At 40.6% G+C, this 14,626-nt stretch overlaps 1 protein-coding gene across 5 annotated transcripts in view; it reads right to left on the bottom strand.

Moving 5' to 3' along the window:
- The window catches only part of LRRC1 (leucine rich repeat containing 1), a 64,368-nt gene that overhangs the window by 32,256 nt on the left and 17,486 nt on the right, over positions 1-14,626 (bottom strand). For all 5 annotated transcript variants that reach the window (XM_048935622.1, XM_048935623.1, XM_048935625.1 and 2 more), the window contains exons 3-4: positions 8,681-8,759; positions 5,663-5,752 (exon numbers count right to left, since the gene is read on the bottom strand). In XM_048935622.1, the coding sequence (XP_048791579.1) occupies positions 5,663-5,752; positions 8,681-8,759 (169 nt within the window). The remainder of the gene's footprint in view (positions 1-5,662; positions 5,753-8,680; positions 8,760-14,626) is intronic.

The following is a 14,626-nucleotide window of genomic DNA, read 5'->3' as shown; positions in this document are numbered from 1 at the left end:
ATTATTCCTAAGTGCTCTAACAGTTGCTCTACTCTTCTCATTACGTTCATTTGCGTTACAAAATGCATACGCTAGCTGCAGACATGAGGAGGAAAACTTCTCTGCTTACCTGGTAATTAATTCCCTTTCAGTAGTAAGGTCCACAGATCCATTCAGCCTGCTTGCAGCTTGGGGGTAAACCAGACTCATCAGTCATTGGCATCAGAAGAATATCCCTCCCACCTAAATAAATTCTCACCTTCCAATTATAAAAATTTCTAATGCCAAAATAATGCTATTCTGCTTTCTTGCATCACAGACTGTACAGTTCTCTGAAGAAAGTTGGGGTTACAAATCATGAGAGTACTACAAACTATGCTCAGGCATAGGCAAGAGTGATGAAAAAAAGCTAAAGATTAGATAGGAGCTAGCTGTTTCATATGCTGATGGCCAGAAGGCCTTAAATCGTAACTTCAAGAACAGTGGTAGAGTTACGCACTTTACTTCAGCCAAAAAGAAAGCTGTACCTGCTAATTTTACTGTACCCACACAGTCAGACAGAAAACTAAGTCCTTTCAGCAAGAAATGCCTACTTGAACGTTTTTTTGGCTGGGGCAGATTCCTTTTGAAGCACAGATCTGAAAGCCCAATGCTAGATTAAACATCAGAGACTCACATAAAGGCTTTCAAAGATATCTGGACTTCACTCAGGACAAAGAACCACATCTAAATAAACACACAATTATGACCAACAATGTATCTTCTCTTTCAAGATATTAAATCATGAGTGCACAGCATGAAAATTTTTGTTGGTAAAAAGGCAGTATAACACTGTAGGGTGGGAGGAACTAATTCTGAGGTCAATGCTATGAAATTAATACATAAGGACAGAACATGGAAAAGTACGTATATCTGATCATTCATAATACTGTAAGGCATATGAGGAAGGCTGACAGACACCTCGATTCCTGAATTTCAGAAACAAGCTGTGCCCTGTGTTCTAGATGTCACATACATAAGGAACTTCTGAAGAAAGACTCTGGAATAGAAATTCCTAAATGCTACCCATGGCAGTAAGAATGACCACACTTGCTCACTGAACAGCTCTACCATCACAAGCAGAATGCACAGGGAAATCAGTCTCGCTTCATTAGGCTGAGAAACACTGAAAGGACACTCCCACTAACAGCTTAAATTGTGTAACCTGTTTCTCTGAACGGTTCACCTAGGTAACAGGAAAACTCCTGCTTAAGATAATTATTAGCTTTAATATCTCACATAGATAAGCACTCACTATTTTACTCCATGCGACACGTTAAACATCACAAATCACAGAGAAACACAAAAAAACCCAACAGTGCTTACATTATAACATCTCATCTGTTACCATGGCCCAAAGCAGAGCTTACTAAAGAGATGTGACACAATACAATTATACACAAGGCACGGGCTTCAAAAAGGAAAGGTTTTATCTAACAAGGGAAAACTTCTAGCACGCATTCTGGCAATTGATAAACAGTCTGAACTGGTCACGCAGCTGATACACACTGACACCATCCATGCACAGGAAGACAAAACTGAATACAGAGGCCTTGCCTATGCTCTTCAAGCATCCACTTGGGACCCTTAAATACACTCAATTTTGGCAACACAAAGGAAAACGTGAAAGGGCTATGCAGAATTCTTAACGGCACAACAAAAATATAAACAGCAACTTTACATATCAAAAGCTAGAATACATTATGATACTTGCCTGAGACAGCAAAGCTGATCGTTGATATTGATCTTATACGTCAGGCAATAGCAAAGCTGGATTGAGTTGAATTTGGTCTCAAATTCTGTCACTGATTGTATAAGGTGATTTCCCAGACAACACTCTAAGGAAATTTAGGATGCTTTTTCCTAATTTTCCAAATCCTTTAGTGGCCAAAAGACCAACAACAAGCACACAGACTTCAGGTTTTTCCCTGAGCACAACCATACCAGAATAACTCACTAATATGCACTTTCTTGCTCAGGATTTGACTGGTCATACGTAAAGCACATAGTCCAAGTCTATTCCATTAAATAATAACATGGATCTTCACGCAAAGCACAAAGAAATTCCAGCAAGGCATTTGTAAACATATCCAAACACTTGGAAGAGTCTTTTTTCATCTCTTCAGCCAGAAAGAGACACTCAGCATGACTTTCTTTCAAATACCTAGCATTCTGGGGGTCCCAGAAAGGGCAGGAGAAAATGAACAGAGAAGGGAACAAGCAGCACAAGTGTGCTATGTTTGGAGAACCCGAAGATGATTAGGGGACTGGAGCACCTCCCCTATGAAGACAGGCTGAGGGAGCTGGGCTTGTTCAGCCTGGAGAAAAGAAGGCTGCAGGATACAAAGGTGCAGCCTTTCAGTACCTAAAGGGAGCCTACAAACAGGAGGGGAATCAACTCTTTGAAAGCATAGACAACAGCAGGACAAGGGGAAATGGTTTGAAGTTGAGGGAGGGGACATTTAGGTTGGATGTCAGGGGGAAGTTCTGTACAGAGAGAGTGGTGAGGTGCTGGAACAGGCTGCCAGAGAGGCTATGGATGCCCCGTCCCTGGAGGTGTTCAAGGCCAGATTGGATGGGAGCCTGGGCAGCCTGGTCTGGTGTTAAATGAGGAGGTTGGTGGCCCTGCATTGTGGCAGGGGGGTTGGAGATTCATGATCCTTGAGGTCCTTTCCAACCCTGGCCATTCTGTGAGAGCCCACACCATTCCATCGCTTTTACCAAAACATAAGGCAGTCAACTGGACCAAACTCACTTAAATGATGATTTCATGCTTAAAATAAACTATGAAACTTTTGTGAAATAAAAAGGAAAAGCTGCACCTGTTGGTATCCAGACTGAAAAAATAATTGTATTATTTATAGATGAAAGTGTATTAAAAAAAAATGTTCATGAAATTCACTCTCAGTGGTAAATGTAATGTAAGAACTTTAATCTGCAGTCATAATTGACTGCAAACAAGAACCTTTCAATCATTTCTAACTATAGTTAGAATATCTCTCTCCTTGTCAACAGTGTCTGAAATTCCTTCGTTTGAAGGAGAGAAAAGGAGCTTTGTTCAGCTATTTATTGTGAAGCGTGAGGAGCTTAAAAATAAAGAAATAAATAAAATCACCAGATTCGGATCATTTGAATGTATTCCAGGAAGACCAACATTCCCCAACAGAATTCAAGAACAATTACATTTTCGTGGGATGTGTCATTACTTTCCCTCCTGTTCTGTTAATATCCTTCTGTCTTGGAAAAGTCCAGGTTCACTTCCCAACTGCCATATTACTTTCCACTCTAAATACTCGACGAGCCAAAAACAAAAGCTCAACACATTTGTCCCTGCTTCTTTAAACATAAATCTAATTTGCATAAATTTCTGCTAAAAAAATTCAAGTGCTTTTGTATAAATAAAATATACATAAGTTCAGAAAGCTATTCTGGGTGCATTTGTCAGACTGAAGTAGGCCTATCAGATTTGAATAAAAGCCTAGCCCTCCAGGAAAATTCACCAAGAATAAGCATATGGCCCTTCCTAAAGCAAAACAGAGTCCCAGGGTTTTAGCTTCAGCACTGGCAACTGACTCTGAGGAAGAATGGGTTACACTGCTGTGTTCTGTAACAGCTCATATAAAGTTTAAATAGTTTCACAGCACCTCCTTGGACTGTTTAGGATGGATAATAGAAAAATTATTACACATATTTTTCTATAGTTTCTGCAAATGCCTGGTATTCCCATTTTAACCAAAATTGTTTCTATTCATTTGTTCCTTAACAGAGCTTACCACCAGCCACATTTGTCAAATGACAAGCAGGCTAAGCAAGGAGACAGAGCACAGCAGTGACTCGTCAGGGAAGCCAGTGACCTTCCTCCAGGTATCAGTTGTAAAGCAGCAGCCTACTTTAAAATCTGAAAATCATTTCAGCTTGTCATGTTTCCCATAACCATTTTCAGAATCAGGAAAGATCCAAAATTGTAGCCCTAGGTTTTCAGTAACTAAGAAGTTTGAACAAACCTGTTCTTAGCTGTCACTACTATGAAAAGCTGCATTTAAAGTTCTGTGAACTTGCTGTAGAAAAGGAAGAATGTCACAGAAGCCCCAGCCCACGCCATTTTTAATAAGACTTTGTCATAGTCAGTGGGCACACATTAGCTGTACCTGTTAGTGCTTGTGGAATGTTTTAAAAGATATTTCCTACTTCTATTGCTCCTGGACTGGTGCCCACTGACAGCTTTAGTACTCACAGGAAGTGGCTAAAGCAATGCTGGTCTGGACTTGACTACACTGCAGGAGCTTTTAATAAGATCCCTTCTGGAGGACTCTTCTATTTATGAAGTTGGGTTTTAATGACTGTTAGGGACTAAGCTGGCTCCCCAAAGAATTCTTGTTAAAAAACACTCCACTTTATGAAAGGATGTCCAAGATAAATAGGCCTCTACTGTTAGAGGACTCAACATCCAAGTTGTTCTTCCTGTGTTCCTAGGCTTTCTGAAGGAAGAAAGAGATCAAAGTGGTTTGAAGTTGTTCAGTACGTGAAAACTTAGAACAATACAGGCACAGCAACCATAAAGGCAGGTACAGAGAGACACAGAGAACAAACTATCACGTGTTGCCAGAAAGTTCCATCTCTCTAAAATGGTATGTTTCCCAGCAAATCAGCAAATAAACCTTTGCAGCTATTTGCCAGGGCCAAATACTACAGATGTCTCCATAAGCTCAATGAGAAACTGGACAATTACATGGATCAGAATTCATTATGTCTACCATTAGACAAACCACAATCTAGAGCCCAGGAAATCCCCCGAACCAGAAGATGGTAAGAGGAGTAATCAAACATGCATTTTTCTTAATCCACATCAGTATAGCTGTAGAAGAAAGGTGGGCTAAATGTGCCCTTGGTCTAAACATTCTCATATGTTTAATTAAGGAGATGTGGAATTACCTTTTCTCCTTCTTCTCTAAGAGAAGAGAGATTCCTGTTTTGCAAGCTTGGATGTTTGTTACTATCAACAAGAGACAAATAAATGAAGTTCACTTTACTTTTCTTGTGTTTCTGCTTTAGAATTCCGTCCCTGCAATGATGCTGTACTTTCCAGAATTAACAAACATCTCAAAGGCTTATCAAATTCCATCTTTAGAGCTGTTTTGTGAATTTCCTTCTCCATGGTTCTCACTGGAGTTCTTTCAGAACCAAACTGCTGCTATGGTTAGGAGCCCTCTAATTTCCAGCCTGATCATAGCCAGCTTTTACCTGTTTGTTCTTGTGCCAGCACTATCTGGTTTTGAGCTAAGCTGCAAGCTGGCTGACATGTTTACAATAACGGATCAATGGCCTTTACTACAAAAAAGGAAAGTTAAAGGTCAATTCTGCATCATAAAACACCTATTTAATTTTGCATTTAAAAATCCAAGTTAATTCAAATCCCTGAAAACAGAGCCTAAGTATACGAACATATGATTCAGATGCTGAATTGACTTGCTAACAGTAAGTGAAAATGCAAAGAGATTCTTTTTTAACAGACTGATTAAGCACAAAGCTGTAAATGACTTCATAAGTATATCACATTATATACATTATATGCATGTGACTTACATAGTGTATGTACCAGAAAAGAAAATAAATAAAATAACAAAAAAGGCTAAAGAACACTTACTTCCCAATGTTTTCAGGTAGTGCTTGCAGAGAGATATCATTTACTGAAAGACACGTTAGATTCTGTAATTCAGGAAAGCTTTCGGGCAACCTACGGAGATATTAATTCAAGTTTAGGACTTCCAGCATAAGTATTCACATTAACAGAATACACAGAGGAAAAAAGAACATGTTGCAGAAAATTAGAGTCTTTTCAGCCAATATACACAGAGAAGGGGAGAAATGTCTATATTCCAGCACGAATCTTGAAAAATTCTAGGAATCATAGTAAGAAAAAAGCATTAATCTCTTTTCCTTGCCTCCAATTTGCAACGTTACAAATCCATATACATATAGCTGCATTTAAAGCATTATAAAAAATGAAACTGAAAAAAATATTCTGCTGGTATTTTCCTGCATCTGCTAGATGGTAAAATAATTAAATCAATTACTCTGATTTAAGCTTCAGTTATGTACATGCTTACAGCAGGGCCATTTTGTGTTAGATACCGGGCTGTTCTTTACTTGCTGCTTTTTGAAGAAACACTCTGTTTACCAGCAAGACAATGTTCTGTTGTTATAACATTTTACATGTACTAGTCCACAGCACAACAGCTTGCAATCCTACTCTTCTCACATTATAAAAATGCAAGCAACACTCCCAAATTACCTAAAGCCTTCAGGTCCAACACCCAGTTTTCTGCACTGCTTGGCTTCCCCCTACTCACACTGAAGAACTCCTTCACCCTCACCTGCAGGCAGCCAGGTTGCACCAAACCTGATCCCCGGAGCACACAACCTAAGCTCAAGCTGTAGTTTGGCTCCTGCTCCCCACACCACCCAGCTCTGGGAACACAGTATAATCCACAGACTGCTAGCAAACTGGAGATTCAAGTGTATGGGCAAGCACAGCTGTGTGTGATGTAGAAAAGGGAAGGAGACAAATTACAAATTCTCATGTGCTCAACCCCATACCGCGCTGTTTGTCATTTTCTGTCTTTCATTAACAGTTGGTATCTCTACAATGTGAGTGCTACTGTGACTGTTCACCCCCCCCTTAGGTGTACAATAGTAATAGCTTACTTTGAAAAAGCAGTTTTTACCATTTAGGAGCTAACAGTTTTAAAACTGTAGTTAAATGGTTTATCTATACCGTATAGCAGACTTCTAGTCTAACCTACCTAAATGCATCTCCTTCTTATTAATATAAACCTGAAAGCAGCTGAAAAGCAGCCATTTTTAGTACTGAAGTCATTCAATTTGACAGTGAGACAACATTCTGTATTAGTGGAAGCACACTGATGGCAAAGTTCTACGACTGGCTTTTGAGCTCAGAAGAAACAAGAGCTAGGATCAATGGCTAAAAAAGTTCTTTCCTTCGAACTAAAGGAAATGACTGCTAGGCTTTCTCACTCTATCTTGGGTAATTAGTGCCAAGATCTAAATGCTGTAGATACAGGTAAATACAGGTAAAACTGAAATTCTGGACTTTATCATAGAAAGCACCAGGCAACCATGTACAAACAACTTGAACTGTCTGCATTTTCTAACTTAGTAAACTGGTTGGAGTGATGTTTTCCAGTACATACATACATTCTGGAGCCATTTTATCACGAATTTTTAAATTTCTCCTACAACCACCAGCAATGAGTTATGAGATCCATTTTAACCCCATTAAGAAATCCTACAACTCTTTTGTCAGTTCCTCTCAGCTGCAGTCACGCATTACAGATGCTGTTTAAAGAGATACATTACTTGGGCCCTAAGCCTTATTTGGTTCACAAAATGGAGAATGATAGCTAACATGCTACTGCTTAATATGTTTTATTTCAGTACCATCAGATGCAGCTCTTGCTGTACGTATGGCACACTCATCTCTGAGAAAACGCTGCGCAGTGACTCTCATCACTTTAATATCTAAACATCAGTTCAGCTTCAGTTTGCTTTACCAGATTTTTGTGGTATTATTATCCTCAGCATATAAATGGGCTACAGAGGCACGGGGATTAAGATCACAAGTGTCCCTTTAATGCCTAGAGAGCCGAATTTCCAGAGAACTTAGAATGCACTATGCACTATATTCAAAGCGCTGCTCTGAAGAATCTCAGCTGCCAATGTGGGAGAAGCTGCCCTGCAAAACCACTGTAGCAGCTTAAGATATTACAGACACTCAGCTGTTTGTTACCACTCACGCATCCCAGCCAGCCAGCCAGCTAATCGTGCAAGTATTCCCAGCCTATCTCAGTGCAAAGCAAAGAGAGCTGGTTAACGCCCACTGTGAATGCTCTGGTTTGTGTGAATTTCTAAGCATCACAAAGGAGCTCTGTGGGACAGGCCAGTTTAGGAAATGGTTCTCCAAACAGCGTTCAAAGGCTCCAGCTAGCAGATCACCTCTTCTGTCCTTTGTTATCTCCAGTCTCGGTTCACTATACGAATTCCAAACTCTTCAGCAAATGGAACAGAAAAATGTAAACAAGCCTTTTCTGTAAGTGTGTAATCCCTCGACTCCATCAGAATACAGACCAGGAAACAGCAGCAGCAACCAGTGATAGATGCAGTGCTTTTTTACCGCATGTTACTGCACGTCGCTGTGTCCCAATTGACAGGAGAGTGTTGAAACACTAGTCTAAGCTTTAATCATTAGGAAAAGCCATTATCTGCAGCAGCTGAGCTACAATCTATTCCAAATTGTCAAGCACCTGGATTTGTGCCAATACATTCGTGCTTACCATTGCTTTATCTCTCCCAGGTATGAGCGTGGTTTTCCTATGCATTTAAGAAGAGGAATGAAAATTACTTAGAAGAGAATCAGATTTGCATTTTTCCTGGTCGGCTAACAAATTTCATCCCCTCCCAGTGAAGATGCTCATCACGTTTTAAATCTGAACTTTTGCTACAGATCCTGCCAGAGACAGACATTGTTGGCAAGATTTCATAGAGATCCTAAATCACAATTCTTAAGGGCTTATTTAAAATTGTAATTGTTACAGCAAGATTGTAATTCTGGTATGGCAAGTACTAAGAAGAAGATGGAAATTACCTAGTTAGTGGATTCCCACTGAAATCTGCTACCTGTAGTGCCTTGCAGAATGAGATGCTTTCTGGTATTTCAGGAATATCTGCAGAAGAAAAAGAAAAAAAAGGGGGAAAAACCATCATCAAGAACTGTACAGCATCTACACTGAAACTATTGCCTCATTACGTGCGGTAACGTGCTCCTGCAAGGAGTTATCTTGGTATCTTTCAAGCCATTTCAACATGCAAGGCTGCTTCATGCCCAAGTATTCATACTTGAAACCAGAGCAGGAGCAGCTACCATTGCAAAGCTGCTTTGCACTTCTTCAAATCCCATTTCACTTTCCTGCTCTGCACTGTTTTTCCTGATCCCAGACTGTTCACCTGTGCTTCAACCAATCTGCATCAGCCTCTGTCCAGCAAAAAATGGATTCTCTGTGTTCTAAGATTGTTCTGAAGAACCAATTAAAGTCTGAACCTCCTGTAATTTGATCGATACACACCCACAATCTGTGCTGGCAGAAAGTACAGGGGGAAGAAGAGCAAGGAAAGGAAGAAGAGAGTGTTCAAGGTTCTGTTCATAATGCACATTCATGGAAATAGAACCACACTAAAGATAAGCAATTTGAAAACATTATTCAAATCAACAAGTCCCAAATCAGTGCTAGCATGCTATTACTAAAAGGCAGAAAGTAGTAAGAATTACTTATACATGAAAACACATTTTTTCTTCTACCTCCAATACTAGATTTTTATCTACTGAAGCCAGTCATGCTACCTTGAACACAACGTTTTCTTTAGGGCCTCTTACTTCAGGCTTCTATGAGCAGCCTGCGGGCCCTCTGTGCCTTGTTTATTATCATTGAGATCCAGCAAGAATGAAACGGACATGTTTGGTTTCCTTGTTTAACAACTTAAGATTTATATGATTTACCTGGGAAGGGATTTATAAAGAAGTCAAGTCTTAAAATAAAAATCAGACTTGTGCTTCTGGGGTTTTCCTATTTCCATTCTTTCGGCATAGTATTCCACCTGTTTCATCTCCTCACACATCAGTAGTCCCTTTTTATAGTAGGGACAAACAGCTAGGAACACTGACATCTAAATAACTACAAGAAAAAAAAAGTCATTATGAATGCCTGACTGAATAATCAGAAGTAATAAATTCTTGCAACACATGAAGTTCTGGGAAATATTTGCCTGCCTCTAACACCACAGAAAGTAAAAGTAACAAAGTCACTGTAGGGACATTGTTGAGTCCTAAGAAACAGACAATTTTTAAGCATTCATGTGAAAGCATTCCCTTTAGAAAGTGCTCTAAGGAATAGAAGCTGCACACAGAACTGAAAACTTCCCCCTTCCCTACACAGAGAGGAACATGAAATCAAAATAAAAATCATAACTGCATTTACAGTCTGCAAAGCTGCTGCCTTTAATCATATCAGTCCTCTACGTGAGCACTGTCTGTAGAAGCCTGAATTTACACTACAAGATTACTGAAGACAAAGGTCCTATCTACACTCAGCAGACATTACAAGCTCTGCCTGGCGTTACAGCAATGACAAATATGGACACTGCTAATCACCAGCAAATTCAGAAGTTCATTGTCCAACCATCTATTCCTCATACCACCCTTCTCTGGATAACCAGTTGGCAAACGAATAGAACAGCACTGGCTCACTTATGTTTTAATAGCTTTGTCCCTCTTGCACACCCTCTCTGCTTCCCCACATCAAAACTAGACATCATTTAACATGAGCCTTAATTAATTCAAAGTAGATCTTTATTTTGAACTATGGGAGCCCAGGTACTATTTGTCACTCCTGAGAGGAATGAGGGAAAGGCTGTTGATGTATTCTACCTAGACTTCAGCAAAGCCTTTGACACAGTCTCTCACAGGCTTCTTCTGAGGAAACTGGCTGCCCGTGGTCTAACAGGTGTACACTTCTTTGGGTAAGGAACTGGCTAGAGGGCCGTGCCCAGCGGGTAGTGGTGAATGGAGTGAAGTCCAGCTGGCGACCTGTTTCAAGTGGCGTCCCCCAGGCGTCGGTACTAGGGCCCATTTTGCTTAGTACCTTTATTGATGACCTAGATGAGGGGATTGAGTGCACCCTCAGTAAGTCTGCAAATGACACCAAGTTGGTAGGTGGTGTCAATCTGCCTGAGGGTAGGGAAGCACCTGGATAAGCTGGATCACTGGGCTGAGGTGAATGGGATTGAGGTTCAACAAGGCCAAGTGCCAGGTCCTGCACTTTGCCACAATAACCCCATGCAGCAATACACGCTTGGGGATGAGTGGTTGGATTACTGAAGAGGAAAAGGACCCGGAGGTGTTGGTTGATGCTCAGCTGAACATGAGCCAACAGTGTGCCCAGGTGGCCAAGAGGGCCAACAGTATCCTGGCCTGCATTAGAAATAGTGTGGCCAGGAGGAGCAGGGAGGTGATCATTCCCCTCTACTCAGCACTGGTGAGGCCGCACCTCGAGTACTGTGTTCAGTTTTGGGCTCCTCACTACAGGAAAGATGTTGAGGTTCTGGAACGTGTCCAGAGAAGGGCAACGAAACTGGTGAGGGGTCTGGAGCACAAGTCTTATGAGGAGCGGCTGAGGGAGCTGGGGTTGTTCAGTCTGGAGAAGAGGAGGCTCAGGGGAGACCGCATTGCACTCTGTAACTACCTCAAGGGAGGTTGTGATGAGGAGGGGCTTGGCCTCTTCTCCCAGGAAACAAATAGGACCTCAAGGAAATGGCCACAAATTGTACCATAGGAGGTTTAGTTTGGACATAAGAACTTTTCCTCTCAGAGAGTGGTCAAGGACTGGAATGGCTGCCAAGGGAGGTGGTGGAGTTGCCATCCCTGGCAGTGTTCAAGAGGCATCTGGATGAGGAGCTACAAGACATTGCTTGTGGTAGCAATGGTAATGGGAGGACGGTTGGACTAGATGATCTTGCAGGTCATTTCCAACCTTGCGATTCTATGATTCTATCACTATTTTACATCCTCAGATGTCTCAAAACAACTTATGTCTTTGCAGCCCAGTCAACGTCCACAACTTTTATACATGCATCTTTTTACACATACATCTTTTCTGCATACAGATACACATATCATGTGTGAATTATTCTTTTTCATTAAGTAAAAAGCAAACCTCAAGTAACTACACTTTAATTTTTTGAAAAACAACCTACATACACATGTATACGCATATATACATACCTAAAAATACAAAGCAGAAGATAAATTTTCAATGACAATACCAAGTCTCTGAAACTACGCATGCTATTGATTTCCTCTATCAACATGTGGCTATATTGCCATGCTGTAAATATTTCCTTTTCTATTTCTATGCATTCTTAAGCCAAATTATTTTGATAATCTCCTTCTTTTACAAGTCTTAGCTATTATCTATAAAAGCTAACAGTTAATTATCTGAACTATGTAAAATATACTCTAATATTAATTGCAATATAGCTGCACACAAATTATTTATAACTTGGATGCATTTGCAAACAACAAAATCAGTTCTGGAATTAACGCATACTCTCTCAGCCTGCTTATTTCAGGCTACAAAATCATTACATGAGCAAAACTTATCAGTAGAAAATGGTAACAGATACAAGACAAATAAGAGAAATTCCAGTTTCATATTACACTTTTTCTTCGCACTTAAAGTGCATTTTCCTCCTGCTGATGATGCTTTTGCAATTTGCTTTTCTCCTCTATCAAACTGGATGAAGAACAGAAAAAAATAAATTGGTCCATCCCTTTGGATTGTGGATTGTTATATGTTCAGTAAGCAAAACAACGTTGAAATATAAATATTGAAAAGATTTATCAGCCAGAACAGAAGCAGATTACTAGCAGACATTTTATCACTATGCATGATGACTACTATAGGATTACTTTGAGCAAATAAGAGAAGAGAAAAGGAGCATTTTAGTATATGGCAAAAAAATCTGGAGTGATTATTATAGCAGAGGTGATGACAGTCCGTAACAGAAACACTGGCATAATTAACTGAAATGCAATGCAGTATATCAAAGTACATTAAAAAGTCCATCTATCTCCTAATGGATTAAGCAGCTTTTGCCATTACTGCTTACTACTAGGTTTTGTTACAGACATTAACACATAAATCACTGCCAACATCAGCAGCAGTATGTTAGAATGCTTTTCTTGCCACCGCTGGATAACTGACTCAAATCCTACTTAAATATCTAGGATTCTTCTAATACCACACACTGATGAATGCTCCACGTTTATATGACGCTCCCAGATGTTCTGGCATACAGATTGTGCAGCACTGCTCATAGTAAAGCTATAACCAAGCATAAGCCCTGTGACGTACGACAGTGCAAATGCACCAGCAGGAAAAAATTCATGCCAGCAGAAAGTGGCAGTCATGTACGTAAGAGTGCATATACATATATACAAACACAGACACACACATTTCTATTCAAGATGCCTCTTCAGATATGTATCATCCTTGGGAATTCTGTACTGTATGAGTGCAAGAATTACTAATAAAAAATCTTTTTACTTTCTGCTAATCTATTTTTGTTGAAGCTTTTTACAACAGCAATATGCCCCAATTCTTTCTCATCCCTTCTTCCCTTCCTCTGATGGCTGCAGGAGTTGGGGAGGAAGAAAATCTTCATTTTAAATTGATAAAGCCTTTTGTGCAGCACTTTTTACTGTGTCTTTATACAAAATTTGAAAACCAGGCAATATCCTTTTCTTTATCCAAAGCCTATGTGGCCAGCATTCTTTACATACTCTGCAACAGTGAACATCATTTCCAATTATCAATATCAAGATAGCAACGGTCAGGAAGGTCACAGGCTATGAGAGGACCATTAGATCAGAGCTACTTACAGCTGCAAAGGCAACACGGAGCATTCTGTTTGGTGGGGCTGGTTGATGAGCCACGCCACATTTACACCCAGTAAACTCACTCCAGACTTAAAAACTATGAAACAAGGCAGCACTATTCCTCAGGAGACAGATAACCAGACACTAAACAGATCGCGTTCATCCCGTTCAATACATGGAAGAATTTTCTCCTGTCTCTTCTCACATTACACATATATTGTATGCACGAGTTAAAGGCCCAGCCAGCCCATTATATTATCAAACACTGTGGTGCTTGAGCAAAGCAGGAGTCATGACGTTCCCCTTCCTTTCATAAGAACATGCACTGGTTTGTGTTGGAAGGGACCCCAAAGCCCACCCCGTGCTGTGGGCAGGGCTGCCTCCCACCAGCTCAGCTGCCCAGGGCCCACCCAGCCTGGCCTTGAGCACCTCCAGGGATGGGGCACCACAGCTCTCTAGGCAGCTGTGCCACTGCCTCACTGCCTTCCACATGAAGTTACCTCCTAATAACTAACCTAGACCTCCTCTCTTTCAGCTTAAAACCAACTCCAAGTGGTCCTTGCCATCCATAGCACAGAGCCTTGAAGGCTGAAGCCTGACTTTGTAAAAGCTCTTCCACCCTGCTCACCACCTCCTCCACCTTCCAAGCTTGAGAGGAACAAACTATTCAATTAATCAAATGTCTTGCGAGGAGGAATTTGTGCTGCAAATGTTTATTTGCCTTTGCAGAGGGCTCTTCAGCTGTTAAGCTCAGCTGAGGAGGTTGTTATCTCACAGCAACAGGGCACCTCTCTCCCTTCCTGAGGGGTTGCTTCCTCCAGCAAGACAGCTGAAGAAGGGTTAAATCTCCCTCCCTGTCCACATTACGATCATGACACATGGAATGATGAGCTTATTGCTTTTTGTTTTTTTTTCATTCTAAAAAGGTTCTGCTATAAGCCCTGAAGGATGAAGTAATCAGCCTCTTTACCTGAAGTGTTACAATTTCTGGGACAAAATGTGACAGGAGTCATGTTGTTCTTGCAAAGTCTATTATGATTGAGTGGCTCTTGTACAAGTTGTAACATTTTCCTTTTGAAACTCTGAGGCTGAGGATATACA

Source organism: Lagopus muta, chromosome 2 (assembly GCF_023343835.1).
Source record: "Lagopus muta isolate bLagMut1 chromosome 2, bLagMut1 primary, whole genome shotgun sequence".
In the NCBI taxonomy this organism is placed as follows: domain Eukaryota; kingdom Metazoa; phylum Chordata; class Aves; order Galliformes; family Phasianidae; genus Lagopus; species Lagopus muta.
This window is presented reverse-complemented; position numbering and strand designations above follow the sequence as displayed.